This window comes from Rhinatrema bivittatum, chromosome 18 (assembly GCF_901001135.1).
Source record: "Rhinatrema bivittatum chromosome 18, aRhiBiv1.1, whole genome shotgun sequence".
Classification (NCBI taxonomy): domain Eukaryota; kingdom Metazoa; phylum Chordata; class Amphibia; order Gymnophiona; family Rhinatrematidae; genus Rhinatrema; species Rhinatrema bivittatum.
The window spans coordinates 56,208,443-56,222,705 of NC_042632.1; the positions used below are offsets into that span (position 1 = coordinate 56,208,443).

The following is a 14,263-nucleotide window of genomic DNA, read 5'->3' on the forward strand; positions in this document are numbered from 1 at the left end:
TTACTTTTCTTTTGCGGGAAGGAGTAATCCAGTGGTTAGAGCAGAGGGCAGGGAAGCCAGGATGCAAACCCTGCCGCTGGTGCGTGTGACCTTGGGTAAAGGTCACTTCTCCCTCCATCGCCTGGCGACAGGGCACCTCCTAGAAACAGGATATGATTTGCCAGAGCTTGGGGCCATCTTTTCCTATCTCCTCAGAAGGGGAACCCGGGATGCTCCTGGATAGCTGAAGTGATCCAATGCATCAATTATTCTGAGAAACGGGGGCTGCGCGCTTTATGCAGGCTCGGATCCCTTCTGTTGGGGGTCAGCCCAGCTGCACCCCTGCAGGCTCGGATCCCTTCTGTTGGGGTCAGCCCAGCTGCACCCCTGCAGGCTCGGATCCCTTCTGTGGGGTCAGCCCAGCTGCACCCCTGCAGGCTCGGATCCCCTTTATAGCACAGGCGCTCCCTTCTGTTGGGGTCAGCCCAGCTGCACCCCTGCAGGCTCGGATCCCCTTTATAGCACAGGCGCTCCCTTCTGTTGGGGTCAGCCCAGCTGCGCCCCTGCAGGCTCGGATCCCTTCTGTTGGGGTCAGCCCAGCTGCACCCCTGCAGGCTCGGATCCCCTTTATAGCACAGGCGCTCCCTTCTGTGGGGTCAGCCCAGCTGCGCCCCTGCAGGCTCGGATCCCCTTTATAGCACAGGCGCTCCCTTCTGTGGGGTCAGCCCAGCTGCGCCCCCTGCAGGCTCCCCGATGTAATAAAGGGGCTTAGCTCCATAAAGCGCCGGCTCCGAAGATGTTGGCAAGAAGACGACACAATCTGTCAGCTTGGGGAGGGATTTCTTTACACCTGGGGGGCGATCGCAGGCCCCCGCCTATAGCAGCGCGTGGGGGCGGGGGACGCCGCCGCTGCCCCTCCCTGTCCAGCAATGCTGCGGCTGTGGGGAAGCGGAGGGGCACTAAGACCCCGCAGCCTGGCCCCAGCGAGGGAGGTGGAGGGGAGGGAGCGGCAGCCGAGCCGAGCCCGGGCGGAGTCGATGCCGGCAGGGCAGAGAGCGGCCAGCAGCATGGAGAGAGGGACCGGTAAGGAGCGCCTTTCTTCCTATGGCTTCCGCCGCTGTAACGCGGTACCTGTTTGCTAATCGTCCTCCCCCCTGCACTGGGGATCCGTCGCCGCTTTCCTTGCTTTGGTCTTTGGGTGGGGGGTGCGGACAACGGGGCACGGGGTTTCGGAACCTCCAGCACCGAACTGCTGGAGGTTCTGGCTGGGCTTTTGCAGACGGTTTGTTTGGTTTTTTTTATTTGGGAGGCATTTAAGAATCTGCTAAATGCCAGATCAGAGAAGGCATCTTATGCTGATAACAGGTTTGGGTGAACGGGGTAAATCCAGGGTAGGGAACAACTGGCAGTGCAGGGATTTCTAGGGGAAATTGTTGCTACGACTTCCCTGCGCGCGCCCCGACCACGCGGGGCCTCTCCCGGCGCTCCGCGGGGAGGAGCCCCGCCTGCTCCGCGGGCCCACCTGCGGCTCTCGCTGGCTTTATTCTGCTGCTATGAATTGCCCACTGCAGCGGCTCCACAACGCGTAGTGCAAGCTGATTCGCCTTCATGTGTTGTGACACTGGATGCCCCACACACCCTGACGTTGCTCCCGGGGTGTCCCCAGCCCCTCCCAGATGCTGCTAGGGAGGATGACTTTCTTGCTCCTGCTGAGGATAATCCTTGGCCGGTAGAGGCTATTTTGGAGATGGGAGTGGGTTGCTAATGCTAACTCTTCACATCTGTTCTACTGTCTAATTATAAATGCAAAGGGAAAAGGTTTGAAAGCTGCAAGATAGCAGCTCTGCACGTGCCTAAGGGCTTTTCTCAGGATACATGGAATGTGGGTGCTCGGTGTTACTGGGCAGAGAAGGCCCCGGTTGCACGGTGTCTCGATGCAGGCTGTAATGGTGCATTGATCGGTTGGGCAGCCTTTGTTCAGGGATGGGCTGCATGCTGCTACCTTATGGAAACGGCAGAGGAAACCAACTGTGCAGTGATGCTGGGGGTGCATGGAGACGAAGAGCTGAAGGCGGGGGTTTTAGGGGAGCCATATCCACAGAAGAGATCATTAGACACAAGTCAGACTATGTGAGCTTAATATGCAAAATGTGTATTAAAAGGCAGGCTGTAAGAGAGCAGGGGGTGGATGCCAGCTGATAAGCTTCTGGAAGGAGATGCTAGACCAGTCCCCTCCCTCCACCCGTCCTGATGTGTTCTCTTACCTGTACTGTTGATGTGAAACGGAAGAAACAGAGACTACAGATCCCACAGTGCACTAGGACGGAAGGTCAAAAACTAGATCTGCTCTAATGTCTTCCTCCAGGGTCACTCAGCAGTTCTTGCCCTCTGCCCACCTCCTGAGCCAAGAACTGGCCCATCACCTTGATGTCAAACAAGCAGCGGTGCGAGTGACTCTAGCTGAGATGGGAGGGAGTGAGCCAGTAATTGATACTCTGAGGGAGTTTGGTTTTGGATGAGTACCCAGAGCACTCTCTTTCCCATGTGTAGAATAGGAGCTCATTCATGCATGCACTCTCGCAGTATAATGGCGGGGAGAATGGGGTGTGCAGGGCGCTCGCTCGGTGCTGCAGCCTCACCTGCCTGTCTAGAAAGGCCTCTCAACAAGCTGCAAAAACTCACTTATTCCCTCTGCCCATCCGGGCATGGTGATGAGCTGATCAGGACCCAGTCTACAGTCTACGCCTGTTTTACTGTCTCTCGTTTTTAATTATAGCTGCACGTGCATGCTCGTAATACGCTTTGAACACAAAGTGGAATATAAATCTTTTTAAAGAAATAAATAACAGGCAGAGAAGGTTCAGAGTTACTCATTAACAGGGGTTCCTGAGACACCCCCCCTCTCTCTGACCAAGAATGGGATGGTGAGAGGTGGAAGCCAGGCTGTGAGTGGGAAGGGTCACGGGAGGGTAAAGTCGCTGAGATAAGGTAAGCATTTTTGCTGGGTTTTTTTCCTTTTTGATGATTTTCAGGGTTCTGAATGTACATCCCAGTGCACCATGGGAAAGGTAGTCCTGTTTTCCTATTGATATCAGAATGCATCTGAGGAGAGTCAGAAAGCCAGGACTGATTTAAAGTCTCTCCCAGGAGCTGGATCATTGAGTGGCTATGTTACTGGTACAGCGGAGACTTAACCCACAGTCTCCTGGCAGACCTGCCAATCTCTCTCTCCTTTGTAACATTAATTAAGAGAGATTCGTTTTTGCTGATTTGGCAAACAAATTCATATCTGTGCCGCAGGTCTCTGCTTTATCGTGCAGCACACACTCTGCATCGCTTCAGGCTTGCAGGTGCTTAGAAGTAAGTAAGTTTTGGGTGATTTCTGTATTTTGTCATGATGGAGATCCTTCTTCTAACCTAATCCGAGCTGTGTGCAGCAGGTCTGGTGTGTGTAGCCAAACGTTTAATACCTCATATGCAGTCTCACAGCAGATCCCCTCACAGTGCAGCTCTGCAAAGCAGGAAAGTCCCAGGAATGGCGCTCCCCTCTCGGCTTCCATGCAGCTATCCCCCAGCAGCTCTGAACATTTTGTCTGGTGAGGAGCTGTTCAGCCTAAGAGGGATTCAAGCAAAGAACTAGGACCAAATGAAACTATATCTACCATTTACAAATATTTTCTTAAACATCTGAGCAAGTTAAAGACAAAAGGCCCATATACATTACAGGTAGGTAGAGATTATAGTTACACCTACAGCGATGGCGTTACAGGTTGATAGAGATTAAGTTACACCTGCAGCACTGATGTTACAAATAGATATAGATTGTAGCTACACTTTCAGCAATGGCGTTACAGGTGGATATAGATTATAGCTACACTTTCAGCAATGGTGTTACAGGTGGATATAGATTATAGCTACACGTGCAGCGATGGCGTTACAGGTGGATATAGATTATAGCTACACTGTCAGCGATGGCGTTACAGGTGGATATAGATTATAGCTACACTGTCAGCAATGGCGTTACAGGTGGATATAGATTATAGTTATATCTGCAGCGATGGCGTTACAGGTGGATATAGATTATAGTTATATCTGCAGCGATGGCGTTACAGGTGGATATAGATTATAGCTACACTTTCAGCTTTGGCGTTACAGGTGGCTATAAATTATAGCTACACATGCAGCAATGGGGTTACAGGTGGATATAGATTATAGCTACACGTGCAGCGATGGCGTTACAGGTGGATATAGATTATAGCTACATGTGCAGCTATGGCGTTACAGGTGGATATAGATTATAGCTACACTTTCAGCGATGGGGTTACAGGTGGAAATAGATTATAGCTACACTGTCAGCAATGGCGTTATAGGTGGATATAGATTATAGTTATATCTGCAGCGATGGCGTTACAGGTGGATATAGATTATAGCTACACTTTCAGCGATGGCGTTACAGGTGGCTATAAATTATAGCTACACATGCAGCAATGGGGTTACAGGTGGATATAGATTATAGCTACACGTGCAGCGATGGCGTTACAGGTGGATATAGATTATAGCTACACTTTCAGCGATGGCGTTACAGGTGGCTATAAATTATAGCTACACATGCAGCAATGGGGTTACAGGTGGCTATAAATTATAGCTACACATGCAGCAATGGGGTTACAGGTGGATATAGATTATAGCTACACGTGCAGCGATGGCGTTACAGGTGGATATAGATTATAGCTACACGTGCAGCAATGGGGTTACTGGTGGATATAGATTATAGCTACACGTGCAGCGATGGCGTTACAGGTGGATATAGATTATAGCTACACGTGCAGCGATGGCGTTACAGGTGGATATAGATTATAGCTACACGTGCAGCGATGGCGTTACAGGTGGATATAGATTATAGCTACACTTTCAGCGATGGCGTTACAGGTGGATATAGATTATAGTTATATCTGCAGCAATGGCATTACAGGTAAACCTCTGTTTAGGGCAGTTTGGTAACTCTTTTGTTTCTGGAGAAAACTGGAGACTGTAGATTGATTCATTTTATTGAGCAGCCAAAAAAGAACCTGGGTGACCTTCCATTGGATGTCAAGGAGAATGAATTTTCGGCGAGGATGGAGGGAACCCAGCACTTTACTACTTCTCCTTTGGGCTTCCAGCTCTATCAGAACCGGCCTCAGTTGGGCTGAGGCACCAAGAACCTTCATTCATAGCTTGGGGCTTGCTCCTCATGTTTAACCCTTTCCTGCCTAGGTCAGCCCACAGGCAGGACCCATGAAGTGGAGCTGGGTGTTTGCCGTTGTGTGATGGCCGAGACTCCCTCCCTTCCTCCAGGAGCTGTGAGTGCTGCCTTTGCAGCATTCCTAGTCTCAACCGGCTTGGGGAGCAGAAGCCAGATCAGGCCCCAGTCTTCCACATGGCAGCGTTGGGCACTACTGCTGAGCCATTTCAGGAGGTGAGCTCAGACATGACCCTCCTTTTCAATCCTCTTCATAGCAGCACAAATGGAGCTCCCTCTTACCGAGCCCTGGCGTAGCGCAGAGTCTCTGCCGGCAGCATGCTGTGGGAGTCCTGAAATAGTTCCCAGGCTCGCAGTGTTGGGGTTTTTCCCGATAGAACATGATTGGGTCCAGTGCAGATCTGTAAGTCAGAGTTGGGTTCAGCAGATGGAAGAGGGAGGGACCTGTGTGGCCTCTTGAGCTCATGCTCGGCAGCACCGGATAATTCTGAGGCTAACTCTGCTCTGGTTAGGATGCTCCTGGAACAGGATGGGTTTGCATCTCCCTGGACTTCCAGAAAGACACAGGGCACAGGAGTAGCTGAAGGAAAAAGCCAGGTTGAGCCCCATCTTTCCACCCGGGACTCTTGTTTTCTCATGAGCTTTCTGCTCCCACACCCCTCCTGCGCACAGGAAACAACCAAGCTGAAAGCCTCCTCCTTCACGTGGCACCTGATTCCCTGGAGCACTCGGCAGGGGGACAGGAAGGGCTGAGCCCAGCCGAGGAAATAGTGACGACCCCTCTATGGCCTCAGCAGCCTACAGCCAAGATACCGGGATGCTCTCTATCCCTGGAGAGATACCCAGACTCTTACAGAAATCTGAGGGCTGGGGGAGTCTGCACTGCATGTTCACTGCAGTGACCTAAACCTCTGGGCACTGCAGAACACCTCTCTGACTCCTGGCTGAATTCATCTCCGGGCCAGGCCTGTGCTTAAATGTACACTGGCTGATTGTTTGACATTTTCTCTGCTCTATGAACCTGAAGCAAAGGGAATAACAAGAGTGAAATGAACTGGTTTTCTTCCTCTGACGTCAGTGGAAGAGGTGATTCCATCACTAAAAAGCACCAGCCTTTAGCAGAGAAGCTCGGGCTTGTGCTGCTGCCGGGTTGTACCTGTTCTGTGCTGGGGCAGCATGCGTGTGTGTGTGTGAGAGAGATGGAAGCTTGCACGGCTGCCTGTTCTGTATTGTTCTAGAGAGAGAGTGAGAGAGAGTGTGTGTGTGTGAGTGAGTGAGGGAAGCTTGCACTGCTGCCTGTTCTGTATTGTTCTGCACTGCAGAGAGTGAGTAACTGTGAGGGAGTGAGTGAGGGAAGCATGCACTGCTGCCTGTTCTGTATTGTTCTGCACTGCAGAGAGTGAGTAAGTGTGAGGGAGTGAGTGAGGGAAGCATGCACTGCTGCCTGTTCTGTATTGTTCTGCAGAGAGAGTGAGTGAGAGAGTGTGTGGGAGTGAGTGAGGGAAGCTTGCACTGCTGCCTGTTCTGTATTGTTCTACAGAGAGAGAGAGTGAGAGAGTGTGTGGGAGTGAGTGAGGGAAGCTTGCACTGCTGCATGTTCTGTATTGTTCTGCAGAGTGTGTGTGTGTGTGTGTGTGTGTGATTGAGGGAAGCATGCACTGCTGCCTGTTCTGTATTGTTCTACAGAGAGAGAGAGTGAGAGAGTGTGTGGGAGTGAGTGAGGGAAGCTTGCACTGCTGCATGTTCTGTATTGTTCTGCAGAGTGTGTGTGTGTGTGAGTGAGGGAAGCTTGCACTGCTGCCTGTTCTGTATTGTTCTACAGAGAGAGAGAGAGTGAGAGAGTGTGTGGGAGTGAGTGAGGGAAGCTTGCACTGCTGCATGTTCTGTATTGTTCTGCAGAGTGTGTGTGTGTGTGTGTGTGTGATTGAGGGAAGCATGCACTGCTGCCTGTTCTGTATTGTTCTACAGAGAGAGAGAGTGAGAGTGAGAGAGTGTGTGGGAGTGAGTGAGGGAAGCTTGCACTGCTGCATGTTCTGTATTGTTCTGCAGAGTGTGTGTGTGTGTGTGTGTGTGTGAGTGAGGGAAGCTTGCACTGCTGCCTGTTCTGTATTGTTCTACAGAGAGAGAGAGAGTGGGAGTGAGTGAGGGAAGCTTGCACTGCTGCATGTTCTGTATTGTTCTGCAGAGTGTGTGTGTGTGTGTGTGTGTGTGTGTGAGTGAGGGAAGCTTGCACTGCTGCCTGTTCTGTATTGTTCTACAGAGAGAGAGAGTGAGAGAGTGTGTGGGAGTGAGTGAGGGAAGCTTGCACTGCTGCATGTTCTGTATTGTTCTGCAGAGTGTGTGTGTGTGTGTGAGTGAGGGAAGCTTGCACTGCTGCTGCTGTAGCTATTCTGCAGAGAGGCAGTGTTGAGAGGGAAGCTTGCAGTACTGCTGCCTGTGCTATACCTGTTCTGTGATGGGGCAGTGCACGTGTGATAGAGGGAAGTTTGCACTGCCCATGTTGTGCCTGCTCTGTGACTTACATAGAAACATGATATGCTGGCGGATTAAAGTCAAATCTACCCTCCTCCTCCTCCTCCTCACAGGATCTCAGTACTGGGTGGTAAGTAACCAGGTTACTGAACTCTAGGTATAAATGTTGGCTGTCCTGAGGTGCTTCTGGACCCTGTAATACCCCTTAAACCTGAGTACAGGATTGTTCAGAACATCTCTGAAAGTAAAGAGCGAAGGCCTCGCGGGTACTGAAAGGAGAGAATGACGTCAGGCCCAGGGAGGGAGTCGGTCTCCAGAATTTACAAGCCTGTATTTTATTGTACTTCGCATGATTCATACAAAAGAATCTCCAAACACTGGACTGTAACTATAGCAGATACACGGGGGAATGGAAAACCGCCTAGGAAGGCAAAGCATGAGCAGGGCCGGTGCGACCAATTACTATAGAGCCCCCTCCCCCATTCATTCGGTCCCTGTCCCATCAGATAAAGCCCAGCTCCCTCCTGCAATCTACGTGTTTAAAAACTGACACATCCGCATCCACCCCAGAAACCCCATGGATAGGGAAGGCTATGAGGTACCCCAGGCAAACCTTATAGCCTTGCTCTCTTGCCAGCCCCTTGCCACTCCCCACACACACAATTAAATTATGCATTTATAACAAATTTTACATGACAAAGAGCATTGAAAAGTACAGTCTGCTGAGGCAATAATATCACTTACAAAATGCATATTATATTTACAGGCACTGCTGTGGTGCCAACCAGAAAACTCTGCAGAAAAGACACTTGGAGCTCCTATGGAATTAGACTTTTTGTAATGCGTATTGGGTGTGAGCTTGGCCCTCAGAAAGCCCTGAACAAACACCATTGCCATTACAATACAGTAAACCTCTCATGCCAAAACAACCCTAACAACCTTATCTATGAAAAGGCAACATTACACCAGGCCCTAGAATACCAATAAACTCTTATTAGGAAACCAGGCTGCTATAGATCCCTACACAGAAATTACATGCAGGCAAAATACCTCACCTTGGTCACATATGCAGAACACAGGGGGACCCTGACCATACGGAATAAAGAGATCAGAAAGTATAAACAGAAACGTGCTGAGAAGAATTGAACTGAAACCCACAACAAGCAGAGCAACAATGGAAAAACAGACAGTACCATTCTTCATAAAAACGTTAAATAATAAAATCAAGAAATATAAAACATCAGTCATAAAAGTAAAATCATATTCATAAAAAGAATAAATATTTCAAATCAGTTAATGAATACAATATCCAAAATTTCCCAAACACCAATAAAATATTTCAAAACATCTGATGAATACAAATTCCAATAATTAAAAAATGTTCTATTCCCCTAAAAAATTAAATATTTTAAGAGTAGAAACATCAAATTACACCCAATAATTAAAATTAATAAGGATTAAAAAATTTTCTGCTCTCCATACCTAGGATCTTTCGATTTCCAGTCACCCTAAGATCATCGTGGATTGGGGGAGGTAAGGCCGCACAAATTTTATCTTCTCTCTCACACACACGCACAATAACACATTCATTCACTCACACACACGCACAATAACACATTCATTCACTTACACACACGCACAATAACACATTCATTCTCTCTGACACACGCACAATAACACATTCATTCTCTCACAGGCTCCCTCTCCCTCAGATACCTTATGGGGCCAAAGCAAAATAGTGTGCTCAGCCGAGCGCACTGTTTAACCCACGGTTGGACACGCATTTTGGAGGCGCGTGCATGTCAACGAGGCTATTAGTTATTCATCCCACATGCAAAAAAAAAGGTGCGCCGGACCTGCACATTTTTGCGCTCAGAAATGAACGCCTACCCAGAGCAGGCATTAATTTCTGAGCAGCCCAAAAAGTTGTAATCTCCTCCGACTTAATATCGTGGCGGTAAGCCGCTGAGGTGCTGGTGGGTTGACTTCCCTTCCACCGGCAGCCTCCCTCCTCCTATTGCTGCCAGCCTGCCGCCCCCCTGGGTGTGCCGCTCCATGCAAATGCACGGGTTGCACACCCAGTCGCGCCAGGCCTGAGCATGAGGGAGATCAGACACAGAGAGAGGATGGGGAGGGGCAAGAATCCCAAACTAGCAGCCTGGTTCAGAGCAGTGGGGAGTTGGGAAGAAGAGAGGATTGGGGTAATGGAGAGAAAGCGATTAGGATAATGGAGGAATGCTGAACAGCTGGGGGGGTGGGGTTCACAAGAGTTGAAATTCATCGCATGTTCTCTCACAGGCTCCGGTCCTTGAGACCCCCAAGCTGGTCAGATTTTCAAGATATCCACAGTGAATATTCATGAGATGTTTGCATGCACCTTCTGTATTGCATGCAAATGATTCTACGCATATTCATTGTGGATATCATGAAAACCTACCGGCCTGCAGCACTCGAGTTGCCTACCCCAGGCCTACAATCTGCCTCTGATTTCGTCTGCCAATTTTATGAGGTGTTGCATAGGATTAGTGAGTCCTGTCTGGCCCCCTGAGCTCTATAGTCTCATTTTCACTCACAGAAAAGCTGATTTTAATGAATTACCAAGGATGACTCCTAGATCCTGTTCCTGAGTGGTGACTCCTAAGGTGGAACCTTGCATTCTGTCTATAATTTGGGGTCCTCTTCCGTAAGTGCATCACTTTGCATTTGTCCACATTAAATATCATCTGCCATTTGCATACCCAATCTCCCAGCCTTGCAAGGTCCTCTTGCAATTTCTCACAATCCTCCTATGATTTAACAACTTTGAATAATGTGGTGGCAGATTTGATCACCTCATTCATTGTTCCCATTTCCAGATCCTTTATAAATATATTACAAAGCGTCGGTCCCAGAACAGATCCCTGGGGATCTCCGCTATTCACCTTTCTCCATTGGGGAAATTGACCATTTAGCCCTGCTCTCTGTTTTCTGTCTTTTAACCGCTTCTCAATCCACAACAGGACACTGCCCCCTATCCCATGACTTTTCAATTTCCTAAGACATCTCTCATGAGGGGCTTTGCAAATGCTTTCTGGAAGTCCAGATGCACTGTAGCCACTGGCTCACCTTTCTCCGCGAGTTTCTTTAGGTTTATTTGTTCCTGCCATGATCTGTGCACGTTGCTTCCCAGTCCTAGCCCTGTCCCAGGTGGCCCCTGTGGCTGCCAGGAGGTGCTGTTTGCATGATTTACAATGGGAAAAGGCATTTCCTTGTTTGGCTTTCACGCTGCGGGGTGCTTGCTGCATTCATTTCATTAGAAGATCAGGCTGGCCCGTCCCCCTGACCTCTCCACTTTCCAGTTTTGCCAGTGCAGCAGAGGGAGCCGGCTTGAGACAGGGCTGATTAAGTAGCCCATTTTTGTGGGCTCCTCACGAAATCAGAGTGTTTCCTGCGGGCCCCGTGAGCACCGCCGGGCTCCTGAAGGGACCCTGCAGCAGGATGGTATCCGGCATTTGTCAATTTAGTTTAAAGCAGCTAAAGCTGACTCTTCCTGGGGGCCAGCTTTTGGGGTGTGGGGGTCTGTGTGGCCATGCTCGAGGGGACACTGCTGCCCACTCCCCACCCTTTCATAGGAGGGCTGTGCAGGAAGAAGGAAGCTTCTGCCTGTTGTGGTACATGGAGGATCAGCCCAGTGCGGGCAGGGGGAAAGGTAGAGGTTAAGGGAAGGGTGGGTGGGTGGGCAGAGATGGGCACACTGTGCTGGGGGCCCAGGACACACGTAATCTCCTCTCCTCCCCTTGCACTGTGCAGCGTTACGGGCCCCGTCACAATGACTGCGGAAGCCTTCTCTTGGGTCCGAGGGCTTCCAGATTTTTTCCCCTCTTAACGTCTTCCACGGATGCTGTCAGTTCGGTCCAGAAATAGCCATTGCTCGCTCGTTCTGTCTTCTGTTGGGCATTGACTGCTCTCGTGGCTTTCCCTGCTCAGGCGGCAGGGATCCGTTTATCTCTGCTTTCTCCAGTATTTTGCTAACGCGAGTGCCTGCGGTGCTTTACTGAAACGATGGGCTGGGGGTGCGGTTGCCACCTTCGCGCTGCCTCTGTGGCCATGAAAGGAGCTTTGACTGTATAAGGGGACGGACTGGCCAACAGCGCAGGACCACAGATGGAGAAACTGCACGGGGCATTTTGCTGTGTTTATATGTTCCAGCTTTTAGGTCAGAACTGCAGCCTGGAAGCAGTTTTGCTGCCTTTTGTTTCCTGCTGATGTCTGATTAAAGTACACTTGGAGCAGGATTAGGAAACTCTGGGCCTGGAGTGGTTTTCGGGATAGCCACAATGACTGTGCAGAGGGGCAGCTTGCATTGTATGCAGATAATCTCATGCATATTCATGAGCCCATTTGTGGGCTCCAGTAGCCGAGTTACCTCCCCTGCTGTAGACAACAACAGCACGGTCCTAGGCAGAGGGCACATAGACGGGGCCACAGAAAGCCTAGGGCTCATTCCCTTAGAATTATCCCGATCTCTGGCCCCTCTCTCTGCCAGCCAGTGGCTACCGGAGAGGACTGAGACCTGCTGACAGCCGCTTCTGATCGGCTCTGCTCTGGTTTTCCTGGATTCCTCCTGCGGTTGTCGCTGCTTCTCCCCCTCCCTGGTGTGATCAGGTTTAAAGTGGGAAGGTGCTCTTCGCCCATTCCTGGCAGGCTTGCTGCTACAAGTTAGGTGGGATGGCTTTTTGGCTTACCTGTGCTGTCTTTCTATCTTAAGAATTTTGGTTTTTCCAGTTGGGGGGGGGGGGGGGGCAGTAAGAAATATTAACCTCTTCCTTCGACACTGAGCCGTAAAGTCTTCTGCAGTAAAACAAAAAAAAAAAATACAAATGCCTTTAGGAAAAGGCAGAATCCTTTTGCTGTTCATTCAAGTTTGATGTCATGGTTGTTGGCTTAGAGTGGAGTTTCCCAGGCTACCTGCATTAAGCACGGGACGGTGTGGCCCAGCAGCCCCCGGGGGGTGCATCCCATCTGCATGGCTCTGGGGGTTGTCCACAGCGTCCGCACCTCCATGGGCTTCAGCTGTGGTTTCACCTCAATGCCGTGCAACGCGGAGTCTCGCCTTGGAGCCATCCCTTCTTCACTTCCCACCCCGTCAGCTGTCTTAACATGGGCGCATCCCTCACCTGCCCCAGCCTGCTCACCCTGCAGATGCTCCTCACCATGCATGGACTCCCCTCTCTCTCTTTCCCAGAGCTTCCCAAACCGGATGGGATCACGGCAGCACTCTTAAGGCACCAGCAGGAGGCCCCTGAGCCCGCACACACTGGGTGCAGGCCCTGCATTGGCCCCTCCCTCGCATGTTTCTGTGGTAACAGGGATTGGGGCCCACAGAGAGGCTGTGACTGTGAGCTTGCACTGGCTCACAGGGCTCGGACCTGACGTTCATTATTGCTCTGGGGCTTGGGATCTGCCATGGGGGGGAGGGGAGAGCTGCGTGCTCACAGGCCACACTGCTCTCGCTCCTCACCTACCACTGGACCTAATCTCTGTCATCAGCCTCCCCTTTCTTCCCAGTTGTCATCCACCTTTGGCCCCGGGATCCAAAGGAACATGCTGCTGACCTTGGCCAGAGGGTTGTTGGAAGGCAGAGGAGGAATCTGAGGTTTGGATCAGCCGTGGAGGAGGAATAACAGAAGACTGACCGGGGATCAGCTGGCTTTATCACACAAGGCTCGCACAGTGTTTTGGGTTTCACGCTGAGAGCCAGGAAAAATGGCGAACTCTATCCTCCCTCACTGCTAGTTCAGAGTCCTGTTAGGGTCACGGGTGAATCACACACTTGTCTAACGGGAGAGATCCCAGTCTACATCCCTAAGGGGGCCATTTTTTAAAGCATTGTACACTTAAATGGACTTTTTGAATATTACCCCGGGCTTGTGTGCGTGGAAGCAATTTCGTGCATGTCCTCGCAGATCCCTACGGTTGCTCTCTGGCGGGCTTATACTCCTAAGTCTGCTCTGAAAATTAGGGCTGAAGCCTACATGATCTGTTAAAAAAAAAAAAAAAAAAATCACCCTCCAAATGTCAAACAGTGAGAGCGCGTGTGCCCTGGGTTCGGCCAGTCGGAGTACATGTTCCCCGACAGTGCATCTCCCCTCTGAAGCTGAGTACAAACAGACCTCGCTCACACACTGAGCTTTCTAAAAACATTCTAAGAATACACTTAAATAAATCCAAGAAAAGACAAACAAACAAACTGTGAGTGATTGGTAACCCACACCCCCAGACGCCTGGGTGTCTGTCTCCTGTCTCATCCAGCGTGCTGGGGAGGGAGTGCATTTTCTAGCAAAGCATGGACGGGAGGGTCCATCTGCAGGGGCCACCAGCCCCTCTCCTTCCTGGTGCCTTCCAGCAGTTTTACATTTTTCTTGGAGGCAATCCGGAGATGTGTTTGTGCTGTTCATCATCCACTTACTCCCAAGTCAGGAGAGACACCTGGAGCCAGTCCTGCCGCTTTTTCACCTTCCTTCTAAGAATCTGTTTTTAGAAAAACAGAGGACGGTCCCAGAATGCTCTGGGAAGGGAGCTTATTAAAAA

At 50.4% G+C, this 14,263-nt stretch overlaps 1 protein-coding gene across 1 annotated transcript in view; it reads left to right on the forward strand.

The window, feature by feature from the left end:
* The first annotated feature begins 800 nt into the window (after positions 1-800).
* Positions 801-14,263, forward strand: part of AFAP1L1 (actin filament associated protein 1 like 1) — a 47,839-nt gene continuing 34,376 nt past the window's right edge. The window contains exon 1 of the mRNA XM_029583373.1: positions 801-1,062. Coding sequence (XP_029439233.1) covers positions 909-1,062 — 154 coding nt within the window. The 5' untranslated portion in view covers positions 801-908. The remainder of the gene's footprint in view (positions 1,063-14,263) is intronic.